General features: G+C 39.9%; 2 protein-coding genes across 2 annotated transcripts in view; one reads left to right on the plus strand and one right to left on the minus strand.

Moving 5' to 3' along the window:
- LOC134207890 (ras-related protein Rab-40C) overlaps positions 1–18,876 on the plus strand; it is a 29,174-nt gene extending 10,298 nt beyond the window's left edge. Inside the window, exons 2-4 of the mRNA XM_062683909.1 lie at positions 17,332–17,426; positions 17,488–17,665; positions 17,735–18,876. Coding sequence (XP_062539893.1) covers positions 17,542–17,665; positions 17,735–18,447 — 837 coding nt within the window. The 5' untranslated portion in view covers positions 17,332–17,426; positions 17,488–17,541 and the 3' untranslated portion in view covers positions 18,448–18,876. The remainder of the gene's footprint in view (positions 1–17,331; positions 17,427–17,487; positions 17,666–17,734) is intronic.
- A 4,148-nt stretch (positions 18,877–23,024) lies between these two features.
- On the minus strand, positions 23,025–23,870 carry LOC134207551 (uncharacterized). The gene has a single exon (XM_062683256.1). The coding sequence runs from the start codon at positions 23,868–23,870 to the stop codon at positions 23,025–23,027; it is 846 nt and encodes a 281-aa protein (XP_062539240.1).
- Positions 23,871–24,648: the final 778 nt, after the last annotated feature.

Raw genomic sequence — 24,648 nt, forward strand, 5'->3', positions numbered from 1 at the left:
ATGCTGTTTATGTTGATCCGCTTGAGCCTTGAATAGCTTTACCTGAAATTTGCAATAACACAACATTTTTTTTTGGTTTTACTTCTTCAGAACTCATTTTGTAAAATATTTAAATATAGGGGGATTCATATTCCGGCAATTTTGCATCACTTCGCCAGAAGCATTTTTTTAAACTTACATAGCACAAACTTGGCAACAACATGCTTCCTATAATTCTGCGTTAGCATACCGAGTTTCAATTAAATCGATCAATAACAAAACCCCATGACGAAGTGATTCTTTGGGGTGCCGAAGTGCTGCAAAGCCCTACTTATAAATTTAATTGACCGAATCGTTTGAAGATCCAAAAAAAGCCAAAATTCCACAAAAATTTTATGAGGGCCGTTTAAGAAAATTTAGACGAAACAGATCATGCATATGGATACAATAAAAAAAATTATCGCTGAGGCAAATGAAATGTAATATGTTATTATTAGTCATATAATATAAACTTTATTATGTATTACCAAATCGGGATTATAGAATTAGATTAACGCAGAGCATCGTAGCACAGACAAACAGACATAACACTTGTGAAATTCTCATTGTTCACTGATTTATTGGTCAATGTAGATCGTCATTAGTTGGCCAATCGATCATTCGTGGTGCGCGCATCAGATTGGTGAAATCGAAGCAAAATTCTTTACACAAACAATGACAGTTCTTTATGGATTTTTACAGTAGAGCAACAAAGAGCAGGAGATGGCGGCCATGTTTCACTCAAACTCTGACAGATAGCAATGGGGTTTCCCATAGGAGGGAAGAGCAGAATTTGCTTCGACTTCGCGAATTGGCTCGAGTTTGACGTTTGCTCACTGCCGCCGTCTGGTTCGTGGTATGCTCAACTTAATGAAAACAACAGATGTCGTTAGGGTTTATACGACGATGAATTTCATTAGTGAATTTTCAATATGTTATGTCTGTTTGTCTGTGATCGTAGTTAATATTCTGAATGAAATTTACCCAAAATAGCTCCGATAAAAAACAGTAAGAAAAAAGAGAACATAAATTTGGATTCAAATTCTAATAATCCTGATGCACTAAATATGACAGTCGAATCAATATTTTATCATAAAATAGCTATAATCAAATCTCAATTGGCGTGAAAAAAGGGGCTCTGGGGCTGTTGACAAAACAGTTAGGCCGTTACAAATCATTTTAAAACAAGAGGGAAGACAGTGAGTAATTGAAAGTAACTCTGAGTAATCCTGAGTATATATTAGGGTGGTTCAAAAAATCGAGTTTGCTCCACACCGCTCATCCGATTCTGTATCAAATCCTGGATGTTCTCCGAAAATTTGGATAAAAACTGACTTAGCACAAGCCGTTTCAAGTTTGCATGGAGAAATTAAATTTTCCATTGTACTGGCTATAACGCTTCCACATTGAACGCAGGCAAAAAGAAAACCCACATAGCTAAAAGAAATACTCAAGAGCTCAAAACAAAATTACGATGTGATTATCCGGGATGTTATTTTTTATGAATCCAGAGAAAAGAGTCCGAGCTGTAGATTATTAAACCATGAACTGGATAATTTGTAGCAGTATATGATTGCTTGGAGCGATATTTCATGGGAAAATACTTCATTCCTAAGCCATCATGCTTTACCACTTATAACACCTGTGTGAGGAGCTGTTTTCTTGGTCAACGATCTTAATATTTTAATTACTAGACGACGAGTCATATCTTGACCGACAAAGAGCGCCTTGACGAAGTGAACAAAACTGTCAAAACTACAAAAAGTTAACAACTTCATGTTCAGAATCATGCGCTACTCACCGGAACGGTCGATACGTGTCGTTTTCCTTCCAATGTTGCCGAATTTTTCGGCAGCAATCGAATATAGAGTCCACTTCGTGAAATGTTAAATCCCTTTCCCTTCACGGCGTCGTGCAGCTCATCAAGTGTTCGATACGTTCTAAGCATTTCTGTACGTCTTCTTGAATCCGCTGCAGTTTTCAGAACAACGAGGTCGACAATCGTTTCCAATAACTGGTCATTTTCCGCAAACACTGGTCTTCCTGCTTCACTACGCAATCTGAAGGACTCTGACCCTTGGGGATTTTTGGCTAGGATGTCTTCGAGTTGTTTTTTACGGTTTTCTCGGAATTTACGCTGATACTCGGCGTTTTTCTTGGTTGACGTCAGGGACTGCTCTTTAGCCTCAATTTCAAGTTTCAGCTTTTTAATTTGCCGGTCAGCGGTATCATCCATCCCCGCATCTCTTGCCACGATTAAAGCGTCCTTCCTTGCTCGTAGAACTGATAGCTCCGATGCAATTTTGTCCTGCGTCGGAGTTTTTCTCTCTTGCGTAGAAGCCGTTGTTACAGGCTCGTCGGGCTTAGAAGAGTTTTTGTTCTGGTCCGATGTGCATTCAGCGCCAGTTGTAGTAGAACCCGATGCTGCGGAGATGCAAGAGGAAGTCGGTTGATCCTGCGAGCTACTCTCCGGACGTTGTTTTTGAGCCGCCTAAAATAATACAATAATTTAGTATGAAACTTTTAAACCAACATTTATAGTTACCTTAACAAAAAAATTATTGAATATGCTCTGCTTTTGCAACCTCGTTGCTTCCAGGAGGTTGAGTTTTTGTTTAATTGCTCTTTCGAGACTCTCGAATGTTTTGTTTTCCGCCTTCATCTGGTTCCAGATTTCATTAGCCTTCAGCTGGGCCTTGGCGGCAGATAATCCGGGGTTGGCATTTTTAAATGCCTGGCACCACTTGATGTGTAAATCGCCTTTTTTAGACATTGCAAATTAACACTTTTTCGCTACTGAAACTTTTCAATGGAATTCTTTCTCGTGGACCGATACGCAAGCGGATTGAGTTTAAATTTGAACTACGCGGTAGGTGCTGATTTGTTTTAACGTTTGCGCGGTTTACACGGTATCATCAAATTACTCATTTGCAAGTTTAAAATAACCCATTTGCAAGATTATTTAATTAAATAAATTATATCATTCAAATTTTTATATATATATTCTTATCTTACGTAAGATTTTAACAAATCCCCCCTCGCTCCATCGTAAGCAAATGTAAGAAAACTTGGAACCCCCCTCCCCCCCTATTCCCTTACATAATTTGTGGATGACCCCTAAGAAGCATTATCAAATGCATACATCGAGAAATGCTACAAGGGCAATTTCCTTGGCATTGAAGGCGCTTTCTATTTTTGAAACTAGTTTGTGCAAAGCTGTGACAGTAGATTTGTTTGCTTGATAGGCAAACTGATGTCTGCTTAGGGGGTTTGTTTTAGGATATTTTGATTTTATATGTTCGTCAATTATTTTTTCCATTATTTTCAGCATACCGATGTAAGGCTTATTGGCCTGTATGATTTTGCATTTGTTTTGTCTCTTTTTCCTGCTTTTGGAATAAAGACAACTCGAACTTGGGACCATATTTTTTGGTATATGGCCAAGTGCTAGACTAGCTTTAAATACATTGGTGAGAGAATCAAGTAGTACTTCTCCGCCCTTCTGAAGAAGTGCAGGAAAAATACCACCCCTCCCTGGAGATTTGAAGGGGTCGAAGGAGTTCATTGCCCACTCAACTTTAGACCGTGTGAAGATAGTGTTAAGTAAAGCTGAATTGTTACTCATAGTCCCATTTGGACAAAAGTTTTCATCAGTTTCTTCACTTATTCTATCTTCACTTTGAATTAAATTTGAACCAGGGAAATGAGTTTCCATCATAATTTCAAGAGTTTCTCCTGAGTTAACAGTAAACTTACCGTTTGCTTTCTTAACGTTTCCCAGACCATTAGAATGATCTTTTGAAAGTAAGGTACTCCGGGGCAAGTGAAAATACGGGGTAAGTGGGCACGGGTTAGGGACAAAAGGTCGAAAGACAAAAGGTCGAAAGGACAAAAGGTCGAAAGACAAAACGTCGAAAGACAAAAGGTCGAAGGGACAAATGGTCGAAAAGGACAAAAGGTCGAAAGGGACAAAAGGTCGAAAAGACAAAACGTCGAACGGGACAAAACGTCGAAACGGACAGAACGTCGAACAGGACAAAAGGTCGAAAGAAACTAAAGATCAATAAGATCAAAAGGTCGAAATGGACAAGGAACTGAAACGGAGAGAGTCAATCTAGCACCAGAGTTGCTTTACACAGTTAACAAAAACTCTGCTCTTTTATTTTTCACAATTTTTAACAAATAAATAAAATTCATTCAGTGAGTACAACTAATAGTTGGATGTTGAGTTTTCTAAATGTCACTTCGATCTGTCATAATGGTGCACGCCGCACATCAAATACACCGGCGTATATTACACGCCGGTGTATTTTCAATGCGTGCGCCTTTTGACAGATCGAAGCGACATTCAGAAAACCTAGATTTTCATCTATAATTTGCACTCATTGAATGAATTTTATTTAATTATAAAATAGTTCAAAATAAAAGAGCAAATTTTTTGCCAACTGTATAGGACAACTCTGTCTCACGCAATACAAGTTTTAGTCCTTTCTTTTTATTTTATCATTCCTTAATCTTTTTATCTCTAACAGAACTATGTAGATATTCATAATATTGTTTCATAGTAATTACTCCTTCTTTGAAAATTGCTTATTCTTCAACTTTGCATGATGTGATGAGTGTGTTATTTCCAGTGGTGCAATCTATCAACAAAGCCTGCTGAATGTGATTCTTTTGTTTTGTATTTTTCTCTGCTGCTCTTTGACGCCTGTGCCTATGACGGTGCCTTTCAGTCAGAAAGACAAAGCAGGAGTAGCTTAGCCAACTCGGTTTGCCAACAGCGGGCTGAAGTTGATGATCATTCGGCACAAATTTCCTGTCTTTGTCTTTCAAGTGATAGTATTCACCCATGCATTTATATAGGGCCGTCCCATTCACGCAGCAGCGAGTGAACTGAATGGACTGTCACTGCGAGCCGCGTGTGCAATGAGAAAAAAGGTCTTTTGTTTACTTTATCATTGATTGTTGCTGCTAACCATTTTCAGTTTTCACTTCTAGGAAGTGAGTGTGAAGAGGCAATGGTATCAATATCCTACAAATTTCAGTCACTGAGTTTGAGAATTCGCACCCCTGGTTATTTCTACTTGAAGTTAAATGCATTTCATAATTTTTTTCGGAATACACCCATTTTGTTATCAACTTGTTCTTGATCGACATTTTGTCCCTTTCGATCTTTTGTCCTTTTCGACCTTTTGTCCTTTTCGACCTTTTGTGTCTTTCGACCTTTTGTCCTTTCGACCTTTTGTCCCTTTCGACGTTTTGTCTTTTCGACCTTTTGTCCTTTCGACCTTTTGTCTTTTCGACCTTTTGTCTTTCGACCTTTTGTCCTTTCGACCTTTTGTCTTTCGACCTTTTGTCATAGATTCAGTGGGCACTATGGCTGCTGATCAATCGATAAACGTTTTTTTTTGTAACAATCTTCTAGAAAGATGAAGCAGGACTATCAACGAATACAGCCCAAACAAAAATATTTGGAATCAAAACCATTTGAGGCACCATGCTAATGCTATTGCTTGATCATGACTTTAGACTACCGGGAAAATCTATTACTTATATTTTAATTCAATGGATTTCCATCATTGATGTGGAAGGTGAATAATTTGAGCAATCAAATAATTGTGTGACATCGAAAATGATTTATAAGTTTTAATTTAAGCCAAAATTTGCAATTTTCACTTACCCTTTAGTTTTAACATACATGGGGCAAGTGGGACATATTTGAACAACAATTTCAATAGAGCCTTTTTAATTGTTTTTAAATCGTTGTCTAGTGAAAAATAACTTCGACACTCATATATCATATGGATCTGAATCAGATGTAGTTTGCTTATTGTTGGTTTCGCTGTTAAATAGTATTGTACAGTTGATTAACAATAATACAAAATTCATTCTAAAAAATATCTCCCGCAATAGTTATAACAATGCGATATTTTTCCATTTACAGTGCAAATAATCTATTTGTTCTACGATAGGTCAACAAAATTTGTCTTGTGTTTTGTTATTTTCAAATTGCGCATCAAATTTACAGATTTTCAGATAAATAAAGTGCTCAACACATAAATTGGCAATTTCGTTCAAATTTATAGCAGTGCGCATAGCCTGAATAAAAACGTTTCTTTTGAAGTACTGATTTATGTAATAATCTGTGCTTTAAACACAGAAACATTCACTCGAATATTGAATAAAGAATTGCTTATCCTTTCCATCTAAAACATTTGGTACAAAAGTAACCCAGTGAAGAGCAAAACAAGAGCCAATTAAACAGTAAATCGGCTGTTGTCTGGTGTTCATATTTGCTAAAATTATAATCCCTTCCTTGTAGCAAAAACAAAAATCCGACAAGCAACAAACCTCCATCCATGATCTGAAAATACTACGACTCAAAAGTAACATGAACATTGTAGATTCCTTTAATTAGTTTAATTCGACAGTATAAAACAGAATAGGTCCCACTTGCCCCGTTTGAAGGGGTAAGTGGGTCCTACAGGTGAATTTATTTCTTTCACTACCAATATTTTTTGTAATTGAATAAATGGCTTACAACACGTCTACACTTTAACAACGGAAGCATATAATGATGTATGCGTGGTTAATGTTCTGAAATATCGTGTTTTATGAATATGCGTTAACAATTTTGCTGAACTAGCGTTTTTTAGGTCCCACTTGCCCCGGGGTACCTTACTTTCTGTAGTTTTGCTACATCTGGAGTTTTTTTTCCATGTTTTCACAATAAAAATCTCCATTATCTTTTTGATTTTCTTACTTCTTTGTTGTACATTGAAAGAGCTTCCTTGTACTGGTCCCATTCACCAGAAGTTTTTGCTCTGTTGAAAAGCCGTCGATATTTTTTCCTTAGCTTATTCAAGGTTCTGTTCCACCAAGGAACATCTCTAGTTGAGAATTCTTTCTTGATTGGACAGCTACTCATATAAGCATTTCTAATATTTTCAGTAATATTTTCTGCAATATTGCCAAGTTGTCTTACGGATTCAATCGGATCGCTCAAATTTATGTTTTCAGATTGTAACTTTTCATTATATCTTTCCCAGTTGGTATTCCTAGGATTTCTGTAGCTCACTTTGATTATTTCTCCGATACATGCCAGTTTTCTATTTTTGTTGAAAGCATTGGACTACAGATTGTTAAGTCCAATACTTCCTGTCTAACTCTCGTTACAAATGTAGGTTGATCCTCTTTATTACATAAATCGATATTATTCGAAGATATGTACTCAAAAAAGTCTTCACCTATTTTATTAATGTCGGTGCTTCCCCAGATTGTATGGTGGGAATTTGCATCACAATCAACAATAAAGTGTTTATTATGTATTTTACAGAACGAGATAAACTCTGTCAATTCTTGAGGAGGTACAGTGTCCACGTCCCCAGGGAAGTAGGCTGAGGCGATATAAGCTTCTGTTTTTCCCCGAGTGGTCGGAATCTCCATCTGAATTGCAACCAAGTCCTTAGTAATGAATTGTGTTATTGGAACGAATTTAATCCCTCCTTTTATTGCGATAGCTGTACGAGGTTTAAGACCATTGGCGTAACTACAGGGGGCTAGAGGGGGCTATAGCCCCACCTAGAACTAATTTAGCCCCCCCTAGAATTTTTGCCACCTTGCATGAATATTGTACTTATCTAGCTCTCTGATCATTTATAGGCGTAACTTCCAGGAATGCCTTTTCTTCATTCACATCTCCCTCTATACGAAACATTGAATCTATTTTAATAAATTTTCGAACTTCGAACAATATTGTTATATCTTAAGACATGAATGTTAAACACGAAAAATAGTACGCTCTCTTGATTCTTCAGCGCTAGATGTCATTACTGTAGGAAATTGGAGTAGGAACATAGGTTCCATGCTGATGTAATGCTGATTGAATGCATTATAGAAGCAACAGACTAAGAAAACAAATACAATTTCTAAAATTTAGATTGGATAATGAAAGTTCTAGTGGCATACTGAACTGTCTGTATGGTCCTAATATCGACACAGCATAAAATGTTGGACAAAATAGTTTAAGGAACACAGGATGCTTTGCTTATTGGCATATTTCTTAAAAATCCTGATTTAAAATTGCCTTTCTCAGCAAGTATTTATTCTTTAAATATTTTGAAGTTTAACACAGTTTTGCGAGTATATTAAATTAAACCTAGCGTGTTCATAGTTCTTAAAGATACATGACCTTTCTGGAAGAATTATCAAAAGAATCCTTCCGGAATAGTGAGAGCTTTGTACTACGTATCATATGTCTGTATCGATCCAGATATTTTGAAAGAATTTCTTTCTGTAGCTTTGAATGGTAATTAGGTGGATTTTTCTCAGAAAATCATTTAAAAGATTCCAGAAAGGCAAAATCTTGAGTTTTCAAGAAGAGGTAACAAAAATTTAAATGAGAAAGAAATAGGAGTTCCTTCGGATGGATAAAACTCCACAGGCGTCTTACTACCCAACAAACAATTCAAGTTGAAGCTAGTTTTTTAGCTGAACAAGCCAAATTATGGCGAAATAAGCTCTTTATCAGCCTCCAATGCTTGTTGGGTAAGCTCATATGTCTTTCTAATCGCATAAAGTTTTTCTGGAATCTGACGACAGAAAATTCATCACTCACACTCAACCTCCTGTGAAATGATGGTTCTGAGACGAACCGACAATGCGCCTTTCCAATCACAGGCAAAATCAGAATTGTGAAAGAAAATTTCTTTTGTCTACTCTGACATCAACGTCAGATGATTTGCCATCCATCCATTGCAATTTGAAGTATGTTCGTCTCGGCTCAACCTCCTCTAGTGTATCTGAGAAAAACCGATTTGTTTTCAATAATGTTTCATTCCAATTTCAAACAGAAATAAAATCTGAATTTTGAATATCACTTGACTGCTACTGACGCCAACGTTTCTGCAGCGTTGCTCTCCGACGAGCGTTTGTGATTCTGATACTGACGGAAACCTCCTTCAGTACCGACGCCATTGTTTGCTATCAACCCTTTCTTTTCATAAAATGCTGATCCTGAAAAAAGTCGATTTTCAATCCACAATGCGTCTTTCGAATCACTCACAGCAATCAAACGTTAAATTGAACCGTGTGTTAAAAATTCACTGCTGCTGCTGTCCGACGGCCGCTCAATGATTTCGCGCTAAGACGCTAAGAATAAACGTTTAGCACCGCCACTGATATCCCGAGACCGCAATCGACGTCTAAAGCCCTCTGTACACCTCCCGTGAACATGAACATGAACAAGAGGTGAGAAAGAGCGATAATTTCACAGTGAACATCGTCGTGGACAATCGAGTCTAGTTGGAAGTGTTGAATTATTGCCCACGAATGCAGGCAGCAAGTAAGTGTACAGTAGTAAACGAAGAAAATAAAAATGAAACATATTGTCGCATATATGTATATGAACTATTCGTGTGGGTAATCTACGGAACGATGTTGATCAAGTGGTTTAATTTTAATCATCTTTTCGTTTAAATGTTCGGGAATTTTGTTATGAAAAGCCAGTAGGTACATATACTTAATGATTTCTGAAATTTTCAACTGTGCTACCAAATGTATACATTTTGCACCGTTCAAAGTTGAATTAACAAGTTCCGGTGATCGATTGACCTGAATCCAAATATTATCTTTCGACTGGTTCGCATCAAAGGAGTTCTGGCAAAACTACCCACGAAGCATGTAATTCACATGATTCATTCTGTTCCACACATTAATACAATAATGTCCAATTATGCAATTATAGTTAAGAAAATACGAATTTACGAAAAGAGAAGTAATTTCTTCTAATCTTCTATCCCATTTGAAGGATTGATTTTGACATGTAGTAACAAGTTTAATTTGATGAGGAGTTATTTTTTTTTTTTACTTTTGCTAGATATGATTTTTTGACTTTCTCTTTTGGCTTACATTTGTTTAATACTTTTCTTCATCTCATTTTTTTTAAATTTACTATTCATTTGTTCGAATAGTGTTAATTAATGTTTGAATATTTGACCAGTTCGCCAATAAAAAATCACAATTTTTGCTCAAGTTTTCGTGTATAAAATTCACTTGATCACGTATCGTATATCCGTACCGTATTTAATTGTTGTGTTTACTATTGAAAGTCTTAATATGTATTCAATAATTTTTGCTGTGCTAAGATTTTGTTGATAGTTATTATCCAAATTATGTAAATTACTCACATAAACTGTTTCAAATAAACAACTTTATTGAATAAACTCATATAGGTATACCTGATCACAAACATTCTGAATGATAATTATTATTAATATCTGTACCTCGTGGATTGTCATAACGCAAAGAGCATACGAGCGTGTGTGTACCAAAAAAACAAGGGCAGACAGACAGGCAGGATGAAAACGACAGAGAGGCAATCTACACATCTTGTTAGATTCTTTATTCTCCCTGTATTGCTGTGGTGGGTATATGGCGAATATGGTGTATATATCAGAGAGGAGAGAAGCTTTCTCTGGTAAATCAGGTAAAAAAATTCCACGGAGCTCGTTCACGTTCGAATGGCAAAAGCATTCTGAAAATCTGTTCACCGTGAACGACAGAGACGATGCACAAGCATATCGGAAGCATATCAAATGATTCAGTAGTAGCAAAGAAGAAAAAGTATGCCAAGCATTTATAACTAATATAGCTTTGAATAAACTTTGAATAAACAAAAGAATTAATAAATAAATAAATTAATGACTTAAAATTAATGGGTTGATAAATTAAAAAATGAACAATCGATTAAATTACAAAATTATTGATTTGAAAAACTAATAAATGGATAATTTTTTAGATTAATAAATTCAGAAATGAATGAATTTATAAATTATTGAATAAAAAAAATAAATATAATAAAATAATCAAAAATAAAATAGTAAAATAATAAAAAATATTTCATAATAAGTTTATAAAGGTATGTTAATAAATTATTAAATTACCAAATTGATAAATAAACAAATTTATAAATTTATAAATCAATGAGATAATAAATTAATAAATTGATGAATAAAAAAAATGATAAATTAATCAATTAATAATTAATAAATAACTAAGCTGCCGCTGCAAGCATAACTGTCTAATATTTTCATAATTTGCTATCTATATGGAAAAGTAAGAAATTAATAAACTAATCACTCAAAAATCTAATATATCAACAGCAAAAAATGATAAATCAATAAATTTATTTTGAAACCTAGTAAATCAGTGACTCAATAAATAAGCGAATGAACAAATTATAATTAATGAACAATAATGATGATACACAAAAAAAATATATTTTTTCCTTCATTGCACACTAGATAAACCCCTTTCAAAAGAGGAAAAAATAATAACTTTCTTTACGGACAACTTACAGAAGAGATTAAGGGCTTATTCAAAAAGGAATGTTCCAAAGAATTTAGGAATCAAGGACGTGGAACACTCATGTATGTAGTTATGCGGCTCGTTTTGCCCCAATGTCCCATACATCACGAGTTTACATATTTTTTGTCATTTTATCTTTAGGACATTGCTCTAAAATTGTGTTTATCTCTTCACTGTGGATCGACAGAAGGGCACTACATATATTTTGCGGGAAAAAGTTGAAAATTTTAGGGATTTTGGTGTTTAATAAGCGTCAAAATGCATTTTATTTGAATTTTCCGGCCGCGTCAATTTGAAATCGTCGCAAAGCAAATTGTCGCCAGCAAACATGGCCATAAGATCTGTCAGATCAACTACGAACAAAATTGTTTGATTTCAATAATCAGATTATTTCCAGAAGTTGAGTACTTTTTTGCATGTTTTAATGATTTGACTTTGCATTAACACAGATTTAAATTAAAGATATTGGCGACGATTTTAAAGGTGCATAAAAAGTGATCGACGCGATTTGTTACCAGCGAAACTGAAAATACTATTAATTTAAATGATATTTGCCAATAATATAATGAAAATAACAAATAATCATATATTTCATTGAATGTATTGAATTATAGGGGACTTATTCAAAAGAAAATTTTCAAAGAAATTCAGTGAGTGATTTTTCATAGATACTACTGTATTTAGTTATTGAGCTCGTTTTACTCCAATGTCCCATAAATCAATTTTTTTCATATTTTTCTTCCTTTTATCTTTAAAATATTGTACTAAAATTGTGTTTTCCTTTTCATTGTGGATCCTCAAAAAGCACTATACATATTTTGTTGGCAAAAGTTGAAAATTAAAGTGTTTTTGGGGTAAAATAATCATCAAAGCGCATTTTTGTGAATTTATTTTTAATATAAAATAATCTTCTAAGCTTGTTGACCTCAAAAACCCCTCGAATCAATTTTTTCAATGCAATACAATTCAATACAATTATTGAGCTATATAATTTCATAGAGGAATGTGGACGAAAAGGCATGAGAAAAGCATATTTCCGATCTCATCCTATCTATTGTCACATCGACTCTCAAATAATATGATAACTCTTGAATAGATCGCACGATCGGGTATGGTTTGGAAATGTTCGGCATCGGCTCTATCGAGAAGTATTTAAAAATCGTGTTTTATCCAATAAATCACAAAACAAAACATTTGCGAAATAATTGATATTATACATGATATTTTATACATGAAAAATTCACATAAAATGCACTTTGATGCCTATTTGACCCCTAAATCCCTTAAATTTCTAACTATTACCATATTTAGTGCACCTCTATGGATCCACAGTGAAGAGATGAACACAATTTTAGAGAAATTTCCTAAAGATAAAATATAGAAAAAATATGAAAACTCGTGATTCGGGCAAAACATGCTCAATATCTACATACAGAAGTGTTCCACGTCCAATGAAACAGCACTCACTGAATTTTCTTGGAAAATTCTCTTTCGAATAAGCCCTTAATTTCTTCTGTAAATCGCTCGTAAAGAAAGTTAAAAAAAATTTCCTCCTAAATCGGATTTTCCCATTGTGCATTGGCTCTACATTAGGGTGGTTCAAAAAAACGATTTTGCTCCACAGTGCTCATCTGATTCTTTACCATGTTCTGAGTGTCCTCTGAAAATTTGAGCTCATTTGGATTAAAACTGATTTAGCACAAGCCGTTTCAAGTTAGCAAGTCAAGCAAATTAGTATGGGGAAATTTATTTTTTCATTATACTGTTAATTACGTTTCCCCATCAAGCGCAGGTTAAAAGAAAACCTACATAGCTAAAAGGAATACTCAACAGCTTTCACTCAGTGAAAACCGCATCTCAATTAATCTTTCCAATAATTAGTAATCGATTTTTTGAACCACCCTACTCTACATTCCATCTGGAACTTGGCTTACCTTCTAGAACAGAGCTTCCCAAACTTTTTGGTATGTGACCCACCTAGCGAAATTCTATATGTCTCGCGACCAGGGACGGGAATGGTTGACAATTCTTTTTACCATTCCTTCTTCTATGCAAAAAAATAAAAACAAAACCACGGCAGCCACAGCAGCAGCCACGCCAAGCAGACGACAGTCAGCACATGCTTTTACCATTTTCTCTCCCCACAATTAATGTTTTCGTACAATAATTTCACAACGTATAACCGTTTTTGGTGGGAAATATTCATTTCATTACTACTTGCTTGATTTAGAGACAAGAACTAATAAATCAGTACCTACGGATAGCACTCCTTCTAGGCTTTGCGCCACAGGTAATTAAACTCGATTCTGTGCTGTTTGCGCTGCGCACGAGCCGAAACAAAAAAATCTCACGCAAATGTTGACCGCGCGCCGGCACGACTCTAACGTAGCAGCAAGCAAACAGTTTGCTTCATCGGAAAAATAAATGTCACGATGTCGCGTACATTTTTTTTGGCAAACTGTTTCGGCTTGTTTGGCGTAAGAAATTTGACTGAAAAAAAGATAAACATTCGCATAATCAAAGTGTTTTAATGTACATTTCCCAACACTGCTCGCGACCCACTTATGAAAAAATGCATTTTACCAAGTAGTATTATAAGCATTAATTGAAACAGAATGTCATCTGTTTCGGATTCTTCCTTCTGAAAAATATTCACATTAGTTTACATGTACAAATTCAAAAAATGACGAACATGATAATGTTTGTCAAAATGTTAGCGTATTTATTTTACTTCATTGAAGGGACATCTTTTAGGCATAAATGTTTTCTAAAATAGCGTGGTGACGACTATTTAAAATAAATCGCGGTTTGAACTTGAAATTATGTTCCTGAAAAAAAAAATGATAAAAAGGTTCGGTATCCGAGCTGCAATTAATATTTGTTCTACGCGACCCACCAACAATCCGCTCGCGACCCCCCTGGGGGTCGGGACCCACAGTTTGGGAAACCATGTTCTAGAGTAATAATTTGAAAGCTGTCAATCGCATAAATATGTATGTGTGGCAAGTAAAATGGATACACTATACACTGGTAGGGAGCCGATAATGTTTCCAACCCGCAAACATTCTAGGCCGGACCGAGAATCGAACTCGTCATTTGTGTTGGGAATCCTACGCCTTTGCTCGCAAAGCTTACTGGAGACCCGTATAAATTAATACAATTTAATAAAAATAAAACACCAATAAAAAACCAAATCTTCCAGTCGTTTTTCTTTTGTATATAAATTAACTATTAAATCAAATATAAATCATAAAATAAAAAAATATGAATAAATACAATGGTTTCTAGTTAGCCTAGTCAGCAAAGGCGGAGTATTCTCGATTTTTTTGCCGTCTAAAAGATTTTTTTCGGGTTTTCAGCAATCTCGACTCACTGGCCATAGCGTATCTTTGTACTTGCAACATAAGACACATATCCATGCAATGGACGGGTACAGAATAGAAACATCAAATAATAACTGTGGAAATGTTAATGAAATATTGAGTAAAGAAGCAGGCCAAGATTCAGTGGTAATATAGAGCCATTGAAGAGGTAGAAGAAGAAGAAAAAGAATGATTTTTTTTATGAATGAAGTAATCTATCTATGAAAATATAAATTTTTCGATTGAATATACGAATGATTGAAGTATTAAAATAAAAAATATTTAAAAAGAAAAAATAATATTACCAAATAATAAAAAAGAAACACAATTCATTTATGAGAAACTACTGAGTTAGTTTCCTTCCGACCAAACCGATACGAGTGTTAAAATGAGCGACAGCGACACACAAAGCAGGAACCCACCGAAACCGATTCAACGAGAACAGTAAACACTCTCGGTCGGTGTGAACTCCCAATCCAAATCAATCTATTCTCCTTGTATTTTTGAATTCACCACAGCTCCACGTTCATGTTCACCGTCGCGTTTACACTTGCGATGAGTTCACCGCAGATACGATTTCACGATGATTTCACAGGCATGACCGTGGAATGCTCATAAATCTGATATTATTGATGTTTTTCATGTTTTTATGCATCTCACTACTAAATGCAGCATCTGCCTTTCATTTGAACATGATTCCCCCACGATTTGAGTATGTATCAAGAAGTTATTATCGAAAAACAGTTTGTTCACGTTCACGTTCACGGGAGGTGTAAAATGCGCTTAAGAAGAACAGATTTTCTTTCCACAAAGCGCTTTTCTAATCACTGATAGAAGCGAAACGATAGTCTGAGCATTGCGTGGATATTTCTCTTGAGTACTGCTACTTTCGGCGACGGCCAGCGCATATTCTAATCCATTGTTTTTAATTGTTGGGGAAAATCTTAAAGAGTTCGTCGATCGATTGATACCAAAATCTCGAAAATCGGTACTTTTCGTGAAGGTCTCAAATTTGAATATGCAGAATACCTCCCTATCTTCGCAAAGGACGTAATCCTACGTCAAAAATTTAGCCCCCCCCTAGAATTTTTCGTTAGTTACGCCAATGTTTAAGACATTTCTCATCGTAAATGAGTTTGCATGCCTGCGTAGCGAATCCAAGAACTTTGTTCTTATTAGTTCAAGGTTCTTGTATAAGCGCTACTTCGACATTGTCTTTGATGATTCTTCGGAAAAGGACTGCAGTTGCTCTTTTGGCGTGATGCAGGTTTATTTGAATGAATTTTATTGTATTCTTCATTACTTATATTATTTTTATTTATTTATTTATTTATTTATTTATTTTAGCCTTTCTCGTATACAAAGTATACGTAAAGGCTATATGTTCGCTCCAGAAATGAACTTTTTATAGGAGGCCCGGAGACCCATAGTGTTATATACCAATCAACTCAGTTCGACGAATTGAGGTGATGTCTGTGTGTGTGTGTGTGTGTGTGTGTGTGTGTGTGTGTGTGTGTGTGTGTGTGTGTGTGTGTGTGTGTGTGTGTGTGTGTGTGTCTGTGTGTGTGTGTCTGTGCGCACCCACCCAAAAAAAAATGGCACTCATTTTTCAGGTACTTGTCCTTAACCGATTTACTCGCAAGTTGCATTCGACGCAGCATACTCTACCATTGTTTCCTATTGAAAATTGGTCAGATCGGACTATGGGCTCGGAAATTATGGCCAAAATACCCCTTTTTATAGAAAAAATGAGTAAAAAAAATGTCAATCATTTTTCAGGCACTTATCCTTAACCGATTTACTCGCAACAGGTTGCATTCAACGCAGGATACTTTACCATTGTTTCCTATTGAAAATTGGTCAGATCAGACTATGGGCTCGGAAGTTATGGCCAAAACACCACTTTTTTATAGAAAAAATCAGAAAAAAATGTCACTCATTTTTCAAACAGTTATCCTTAACCGATTTACTCGCAACTAGTTGCATTTGATGCAGAATACTATCCCATTGTTTCCTATTGAAAATTGGCCAGATCGGACCATGGGCTCAAGAATAATGGCCAAAATACTATTTTTATAATGCACGAGAAAGGCACCATCACCGCTAGGTGGATTAATCAGGGTTTTTTTCCGGGTTACAACTTTCATAAAGGACTTACCATCCACTCCTTTTCGGTTATTTGTCTCTTAAGTACATCTGGTCTTTTTTTCAAGGCCCAAGACGATTTTGAATTTTTTGAATTCCAGTCAATTTCTGGTCTTTTGAAGACCCAGAATGAGTTTGTCCTTTTGTAGGCCCAAATTTATTCTGGGTTTTCGAAGACCCGGGAAGGTTTTGGTCCTTTGATTGTCCAGAGACATTCTGGTCCATGTAGGGGCCTGAGAAGTTTAAGTCCGTTGATATACCGGACAATTCGAGAGAAAGTGTGTGAAAATTTCTGAATATTCTAAGGATTCATTCACATAAGGAAATACATATTTATCTGAAAGCATTAATGTTCTCGTAGAAAAGAATTGAAGTATTGAAATTCCGTTTTTAGTGGCCACCCGTTATAAATAAATCAATTTCTTATATTTATTTTCAGATTTCAGCAGCTGTGTTTTGCTGCAAAACACCTTAAATCTGTGCAGCTTGGCCGCATCTATGGCTACGAGAGGCCTATCATTGGCCAGAACAAATGTAATACACTTGCCTTTGGCCCCAAACAAATTCACAATAAATTTGAATGCCTTTTTTCCAGAACCGTTAATCATCCTTCAATCAGTCCAAGCGGCTTACAAATTCCAGAAACGACATGGCTAAAGAGTACGATTATCTGCTGAAGGTGCTGTTGGTCGGTGACAGCGATGTAGGAAAGCAAGAAATTTTATCTGGATTGGATGATGGCTCATCGGAGAGCCCATTCTGCAGTGGAAGCAGTGAGCTATTTAATCATTTTTTTTTTCAAAATCCATTAATTCACTGATTTTTCTTCTTTTCCAATTCAGCCGCATACAAAACCACAACGATCCTGCTGGACGGCAAACGGGTTAAGCTACAGGTTTGGGACACCTCCGGGCAGGGTCGGTTTTGCACAATCATCCGATCGTACTCCCGCGGCGCGCAGGGCATCATCCTGGTGTACGACATCACAAACAAATGGAGCTTCGATGGGTTGAGTCGGTGGTTGAAGGAAGTGGAAGAACACGCGCCCGGCGTTCCCAAGGTGCTGGTCGGCAATCGGTTACATTTGGCCTTCAAGCGGCAGGTCGCGGCCAAACAGGCCGAGTTGTACGCCTCCCGGAACAAGATGGCCTGCTTCGAGATTTCCCCATTGTGTGATTTCAATATCCGAGAGTCGTTCTGCGAGCTCGCCCGGATGGCACTGCACCGGAACGGAATGGAGCGGATCTGGCGCTCGAACAAGGTTCTCTCGCTGCAGGAACTCTGTTGCCGGACGATTGTCCGGAGGACGAGCGTTTATGCCATCGATACGCTCCCACTGCCTCCATCGGTGAAGTCCTACCTGAAATCGTACGCCCTCACCTCGTCACAGTGTTTGAACACGTTCCTGCATCACAACACGGCACCCACGTCCAACGCGAAAAACTTCAAGTGCAAAACTCCCACCGGCCACCTGAAGCTGCACCGGAGCGGCATCGGCATCGGAGGCGGCAGCAGTGCCATCGGCAACATGCGGAACAGCTGTGTGATATCCTGATTGACGTCGCTGGTGGCGTCGTTGCGGCGGATATTTATCCGCCGGCGACGTCGTTCCCGGAATGATGGAGCGGGCGGGGGTGGTAATGGCGGCAGCAGACGCAGCAGCCACCACAGTGCGTCGGCGGTCATCATTGGGAACACCACGGCCACCATCACCGGCCGTCAGATGCCGACGAATGCCGGCCCGGGCGGTGGAGGGGGCCGAGGTCGTGGTGGCGGCAGCAGAAACAGACAAAGCGGCAGTAGTTGTGGTTGTTTTTAGAAGAAGCGTTAGTAAGTACTAAACAATTTGTTTTCTTAATTTCTATGATCTGTTTTACTGTTGTTTTGAAGGGGTATTGCTTCATTTTGATATTAGGCGTAGGGCTTTAGTTTTCTTGCTTTTCATTTTTTTCCCTTGTTCTATTATATAAACAAAGTGACAGTTTTTAAGTTATTCGCTTTTTATTTTTATTCTTTCGTTATAATGTTTAGGAACTCCATTGGATGTAAATTAAAATAAATATGGCATGTAGCAATGTGTCGTGAAGCATTTCAGTAGATTATTTTGAGGAAAAACTATCAAAATCCTCAAAATTCTTCTAATAATTATGGAATTTTAGGAATCCTTTCCGAAATCTAAGGTTCTTTTCGGAGTTGTGAGTTTCCTGTGAGGCTAACTTTGTGTGAACAATTTGACGCCAATATACACGGTTCGATGCCGCATCTCTTTATCCTCGAATGCGCCCCACGCTCGCCAATTCGTTTTGCACCTGGTCAGCCCACCTCGCTCGCTGCGCTCCACGCCGTCTCGTACCTGCCGGATCGGAACCGAACACCACCTTTGCAGGGTTGCTGTCCGGCATTCTTGCAACATGCCTTGCTCATCGTACCTATCCAGCTTTAGCTACCTTTTGGATGCTGGGTTCATCATAGAGCTGGGCGAGCTCTTGGTTCATCTTCGCCGTTATCGACCATCCAAAATACTAGAGCTCTTGGACTGTGCACATTGAAGTTAGAGAGCAAATCCCATGCTTCTATCAATTGTGCAATTGCGATTATTTTGGTCGATCACGGAGTAGCAACTACGAAATGCACGGTCATCATGCTCATGCTTCGTGTGGACTGATGATGTTTTGTCCAAGATTGTGCGAGCTGACAAAGTGACGACCTATTTCGGCGACCTTCTCTGCAGGAGTTATCAAGCGATCCTCAGAGCCATTGCTGTCTAATGGGATCAAAGGTGGAATGGGTTGAGGCTTGGATTTTAGAATTTTGGTCAGCTTCCAGAATGGCTTAGCACAGTCTGTGAGAGCGCGGATCTTATTGGAATAATCACTATTTCTAAGGACCACCATTCTGGCCTGGATTGCTTTTGTCATGCGATTGCAACGGGTTTTGAGTGCAGGCAGCCCAGTACGTTGGTACTGTCTGCGAACCACGTTGCGAAGACGAATGAGATCTTTGGTGAGGGTGTCAATGGTTAGGGTGTTGCTTACCTGACGAGCCGTTGGAACATGCTGCTCTCTGGCCACCGAGATTGCCTCTTCGATGGCGCACAGCTGGCGGTCGATACTTTCTGGCGTCTCCGGACGCACCTCGTAGTCGATGGTGGTGTCAACGCACTGCTGGAACCGCTGCCAGTTCACTCGATGGTAGTTCTTTCTGGGGAGATGGAGACAATTGATCGACGAACTGATTTCGGCCACTATTGGATAGTGATCCGAGCTGAGCTCCTGGTATACGATCGGTTGTGAGGTGTGATCGTCCATGTTGGTTATGTACAGGTCTAACGCTGGGTGGACTGCGGACCGATTCAGCCGAGTGGGGGAATCCGGACTCAGAATCGTGAAGTGACCTTCCTCCATGTCGTTGCTCCAGATGGCACCGTTTCGATTGCCACGACTGTTGCCCCAGGCTTGATGCTTAGCGTTCAGGTCACCGGCAATGATGTACTGACCTTCCCGCCGCGTAAGCTTGACAATGTCCATCCGAATGGCCGATGTACCATCGATCTCCATGGCTTGAGTTGGGCATGAGAGTGATTACTTCGACTGAAGTGGTGACTTTTACCCCAACGGCCTCGATGATCTTGAGCTACAGACTTGGCAGCAGACGATAATAGACGTTGTTTCTCAGTGCGATAGCCACACCTCCTCCCCTGGAGTTGGACCGGTCGAGTCTCACCACATGGAAGACCGGAATATGTACACTCACCTCGGGCTTACGGTGCGTTTCCGTGATGAAGGCCACGTCGATCTCTCTCTCGTCGAGAAAACTAGCCAGCTCAATGATGTTGCTCTTAAGTGAGCAAGCGTTTCAATTGACCAGACCTACCCTAGCAGCCATTTTCAATGACGATCATACCCAGGGTGAAGATCATGTCGAAGCGTGTTTTGCACCCGCGTAGTCGCGTTGCCAGTTGGGTGAAAATCGGAACTAGCTGCTCCGATGTGTAGAGCGGTGGGTCGCCCTCGGCCGGAAGGGGCTCATTATCCTGACGATGGAATCCAAGGGAAGGAACTGGAGGCGTTTAGAACAGTCTTCTTCGGCAGGGTCCTGGTTGAGGCCTTCTTTTGGATTTCCAAAAACGCCGCCCGCTTTGGACAGTCCTTGGTTGTAGCACGATGTTTCTCGCCGCAGTTGGCGCATTTGGGATCAGCCACCTCCATCCTCTCGTACTGTTCGGTCGGATGGGGTTCGCTACACTTGTTGCAGCGCGGCTTCATGCGTGCCGTACCCGAAGTTGAAGCAGTTGGTGCACTGCGTGACGTCGTCGCGGCGAATTTTCCGGCGCAAATCCGGTGGATTGCCCTTCCCACTTCTCCTTCCGCTCAGGTTGCACCTGCGGCAGCTGTGATTGCTGTTTCTTACGTTTTTTCGGCGGATTGCCAGTATCGTCGATTGGCAACGACGAATATACGTTGCTCTGCAAAAGCTGCTTGGAGGGGGTTACCCGCGCCTTATCGGCCACCGAGTCTCCCAAGTAACCAAAAGTTCTCTTAAGAGTACGTTTTTTGCTTAAGCAGCTCAGTAAAGCTGATTAAGCGAAAAACGTACTCTTAAAGGAATTTTTGGTTACTTGGACTCGCATGACGGATCCGGGAAAAAATAACGCCAACGCGACGAAGCAAAAACGTAAACCCTAGTAGCACAGCTCAGATCGGTTTGGTTGCAGCAACTCCAATGTGACTAGATTTGGTCGCATATGAGTTGCAGTGACTGATATGTGACAAGTGTGCTACTCGGGAACAGCGAACGAACGAGAAAAAAACCCTTGGAAAAATGTGCGAGCAAAAAGCACGTCCGTACGTGCTGCTATCACGAACTGGGGTCCTATGCACCCCTTTTGTTCCTATTATGATTCTGACGTCGTGGCTTGGGCAGCTGTCGTACTCACGTTTCAGCTGCGCGTGGAATGCGTACTCCTCATCATCGGTGCTGCCGAAGTGAAGTTCTTCTTCTTATTGGCATTACATCCCCACCCTGGGACAGAGCCGCCTCGCAGCTTAGTGTTTATTAAGCACTTCCACAGTTATTAACTGCGAGGTTTCTAAGCCAGGTTACCATTTTTGCATTCGTATATCATGAGGCTAGCACGATGATACTTTAATGCCCAGGGAAGTCGAGACAATTTCCAATCCGAAAATTGCCTAGACCGGCACCGGGAATCGAACCCAGCCACCCTCAGCATGGTCTTGCTTTGTAGCCGCGCGTCTTACCACACGGCTAAGGAGGACCCCATATGGGCTTTAGTGGGCTATGGACGTTGATTATGCTGAAGTTGAAGAACCGGCCTTTGATCACCAACCTGCTCATTTTTTCATTGATCGGCCACAACCCGAGCACACGCCTTCGCATATCACCACCCATCACTATGAAAGCTGTTCCCAGCTTGTGTGTGTTGCCGCAGCTCTGGTAGATGGTATGATTACCTCTAAACCTTCGCACCGTTGATCCCTTCCAACAAACCTCCTGCAGCGCTACGATGCCGAATCCACGGTCCTTGAGCACATCGGCGAGTATGCGTGTGCTCCCGATGAAGTTGAGAGATTTGCAGTTCCACGAATCGAGTTTTCAATCGCTAGTACTTTTTCGTAGCAGTGGTCTTCGCCGATGGTTCCGGTCCGTACTCTCTTGTTGATTATTCGTTGGGTATGTTTTTTTAAAAGCTGGCTTGCAGGGCCTGACACCAAACCCCCTAAATTTCCGGAGGACCATTCCTCCTTATTCTATTGAGGTTAAGTAAAATCGAGGGAATTCGGAGACAAGTAAACGCGTGTGGACGCTAATACGCTACAGACACGAGTGAATTTATTTACGTTTCAATACATGTGTGGTTTGACTTTAATAGAGTTGCCAGATGGGCATTTCGTTTAGTCGTTGCTCGAACCGGGGGGTTCAACACTCCTCCTCAACGCGGAACGATTTGATGCCAATCGCCTTCCGGAGCTGTTGCAGTTTCACGGCTTGCAATGGTTTGGTTAGCAGATCAGCTTGCATGTATTGCATGTATCATATTGCAGTTGCACGATGCCGTCCCGAACCATATCCTTGACGAAGTTGTATTTTGTGTCGATGTGCTTTGCCTTGCGTTCAGCTCGGTCTCCACGGGTCAACGCAATGGTTGTCCTCCTTAACCAAAATTGGTAAAACCAACTGCTCGTCAACGTCCAGCATGAGCTTCTGGATCCACTTCACCTCCTGCATGCACTCGGCGAGGGCAACGTATTCGGCTTCGGTACTCGATAAGGCCACACATTTCTGCTTGTGGCAGCCCCATCCGATGAGTCCATCGCCGTACTTGAAGACAAACTCCGAGTTTGATTTGCGATCACTAGCGTCGCCCGCCCAGTCGGCGTCCACAAAACATTCCAGTTTCTGTCCGTCTCCTCCGAGGTACAGTACCTTGTCCAATGTACCCTTAAGGTAGCGAAGTACCCTCTTGGCCTCAACCCAGTCCGCTTCGGTCGGCTTCGTGACTCGTCTTCCAAGTATTGACGTGGCGATCGATACATCGGTCCGGGTGGTCGCGGCGACGTACAACAAAGCACCTATTAGACTCTGGTACGCTTTCGGTGAATCCAGTTTCCTACTACTCTCCTCCTTTTGTTTTAAAAAGCCGGGATCTATCGGGTATTTCGACGGCTTTGCGTCCTGCATACCAAACCGCTCCAGAACCCGCTCCAAGTAGGCCTGCTGGTCAAGACAGTAACGCCCATCGACCATCCGAACACGTATCCCAAGGAAAAAACGTAGGTTATTCATGACGCTGATCGTGAAGTTTTGTTTCATCACTTCGATCACTTCAGCAAACTCCTCTTCCGTGAAACAGATCACGATCACATCGTCAACATAGATAAGGACAAAAATTGACTTACCATCCTTCTGGCGTATGTAAAGACACGGATCTGCCATCGATTGGTAGAAACCCATGCCCATGGACCTCGTCGATTTTCGTATTCCAAAAACGAGCTGCCTGTTTGAGGCCGTAAATACTGCGCCTCAACCGGCACACGTTGTTCAGCTTACCGTTTTCATACCCGGGAGGTTGGCGCATGAAGATCTCCTCCTGAAGCTGACCGTGGAGGCACAGACGAGCCGCGCCTTGAATCGGACGAGATTGCCTTCTTCATCTTCCTTGCACTTATAAATCCATTTGGACCCGATGGCCTTCCGCTTTGCCGGCAACTCCATAAGTTCCCACGTTCCATTTTCACGATGCGACTGCATTTCCTCGGCCATCGCCGATTTCCACTCGGCGCACTGCGGACCAGACACAGCTTCCTTGTACGACCTTGGTTCAACCAAGCTCTCATTCACTGCATTCACTTCCTCAGAATATCTTGCTGGCGGAACATCAGCCGTTGTTCTCTGCGAACGACGTACGACCGGAGGTGGTGCCGAATCTTCAGCGTCATCATCGTTCCACAGACCGCTAAGCCAGTCGTTGTCGTTATCGTTCCAAAATCCTCGTGGCCAGCCATCATCTTCGTCGTCCCAGCCAAAGAAGTCGGGTTCGGAATTCGTATCATCGGCCGCCGGATGGAGGTCACTTGGCACGTTATCGAAAGACCACTCGATTTCTCTTTCACTTGTCGGACTTTTCTCCAGATGTTGAAGTTGACTATTGGAACTGTCGCTACGAAGCTGATCCTTGGATCCATCACCGAGCTCTAGAAAACGAACATCGCGACTGATTTGGATCTGCCCTGTCTTC

The sequence above is a fragment of the Armigeres subalbatus genome, chromosome 1 (genome assembly GCF_024139115.2).
Source record: "Armigeres subalbatus isolate Guangzhou_Male chromosome 1, GZ_Asu_2, whole genome shotgun sequence".
Taxonomy (NCBI): Eukaryota; Metazoa; Arthropoda; class Insecta; order Diptera; family Culicidae; genus Armigeres; species Armigeres subalbatus.

What these genes read in the sequence shown, in the direction of transcription:
- LOC134207551 (XM_062683256.1), bottom strand. Translation starts at nt 23,870, where the DNA reads ATGGGCATGGGTTTCTACCAATCGATGGCAGATCCGTGTCTTTACATA.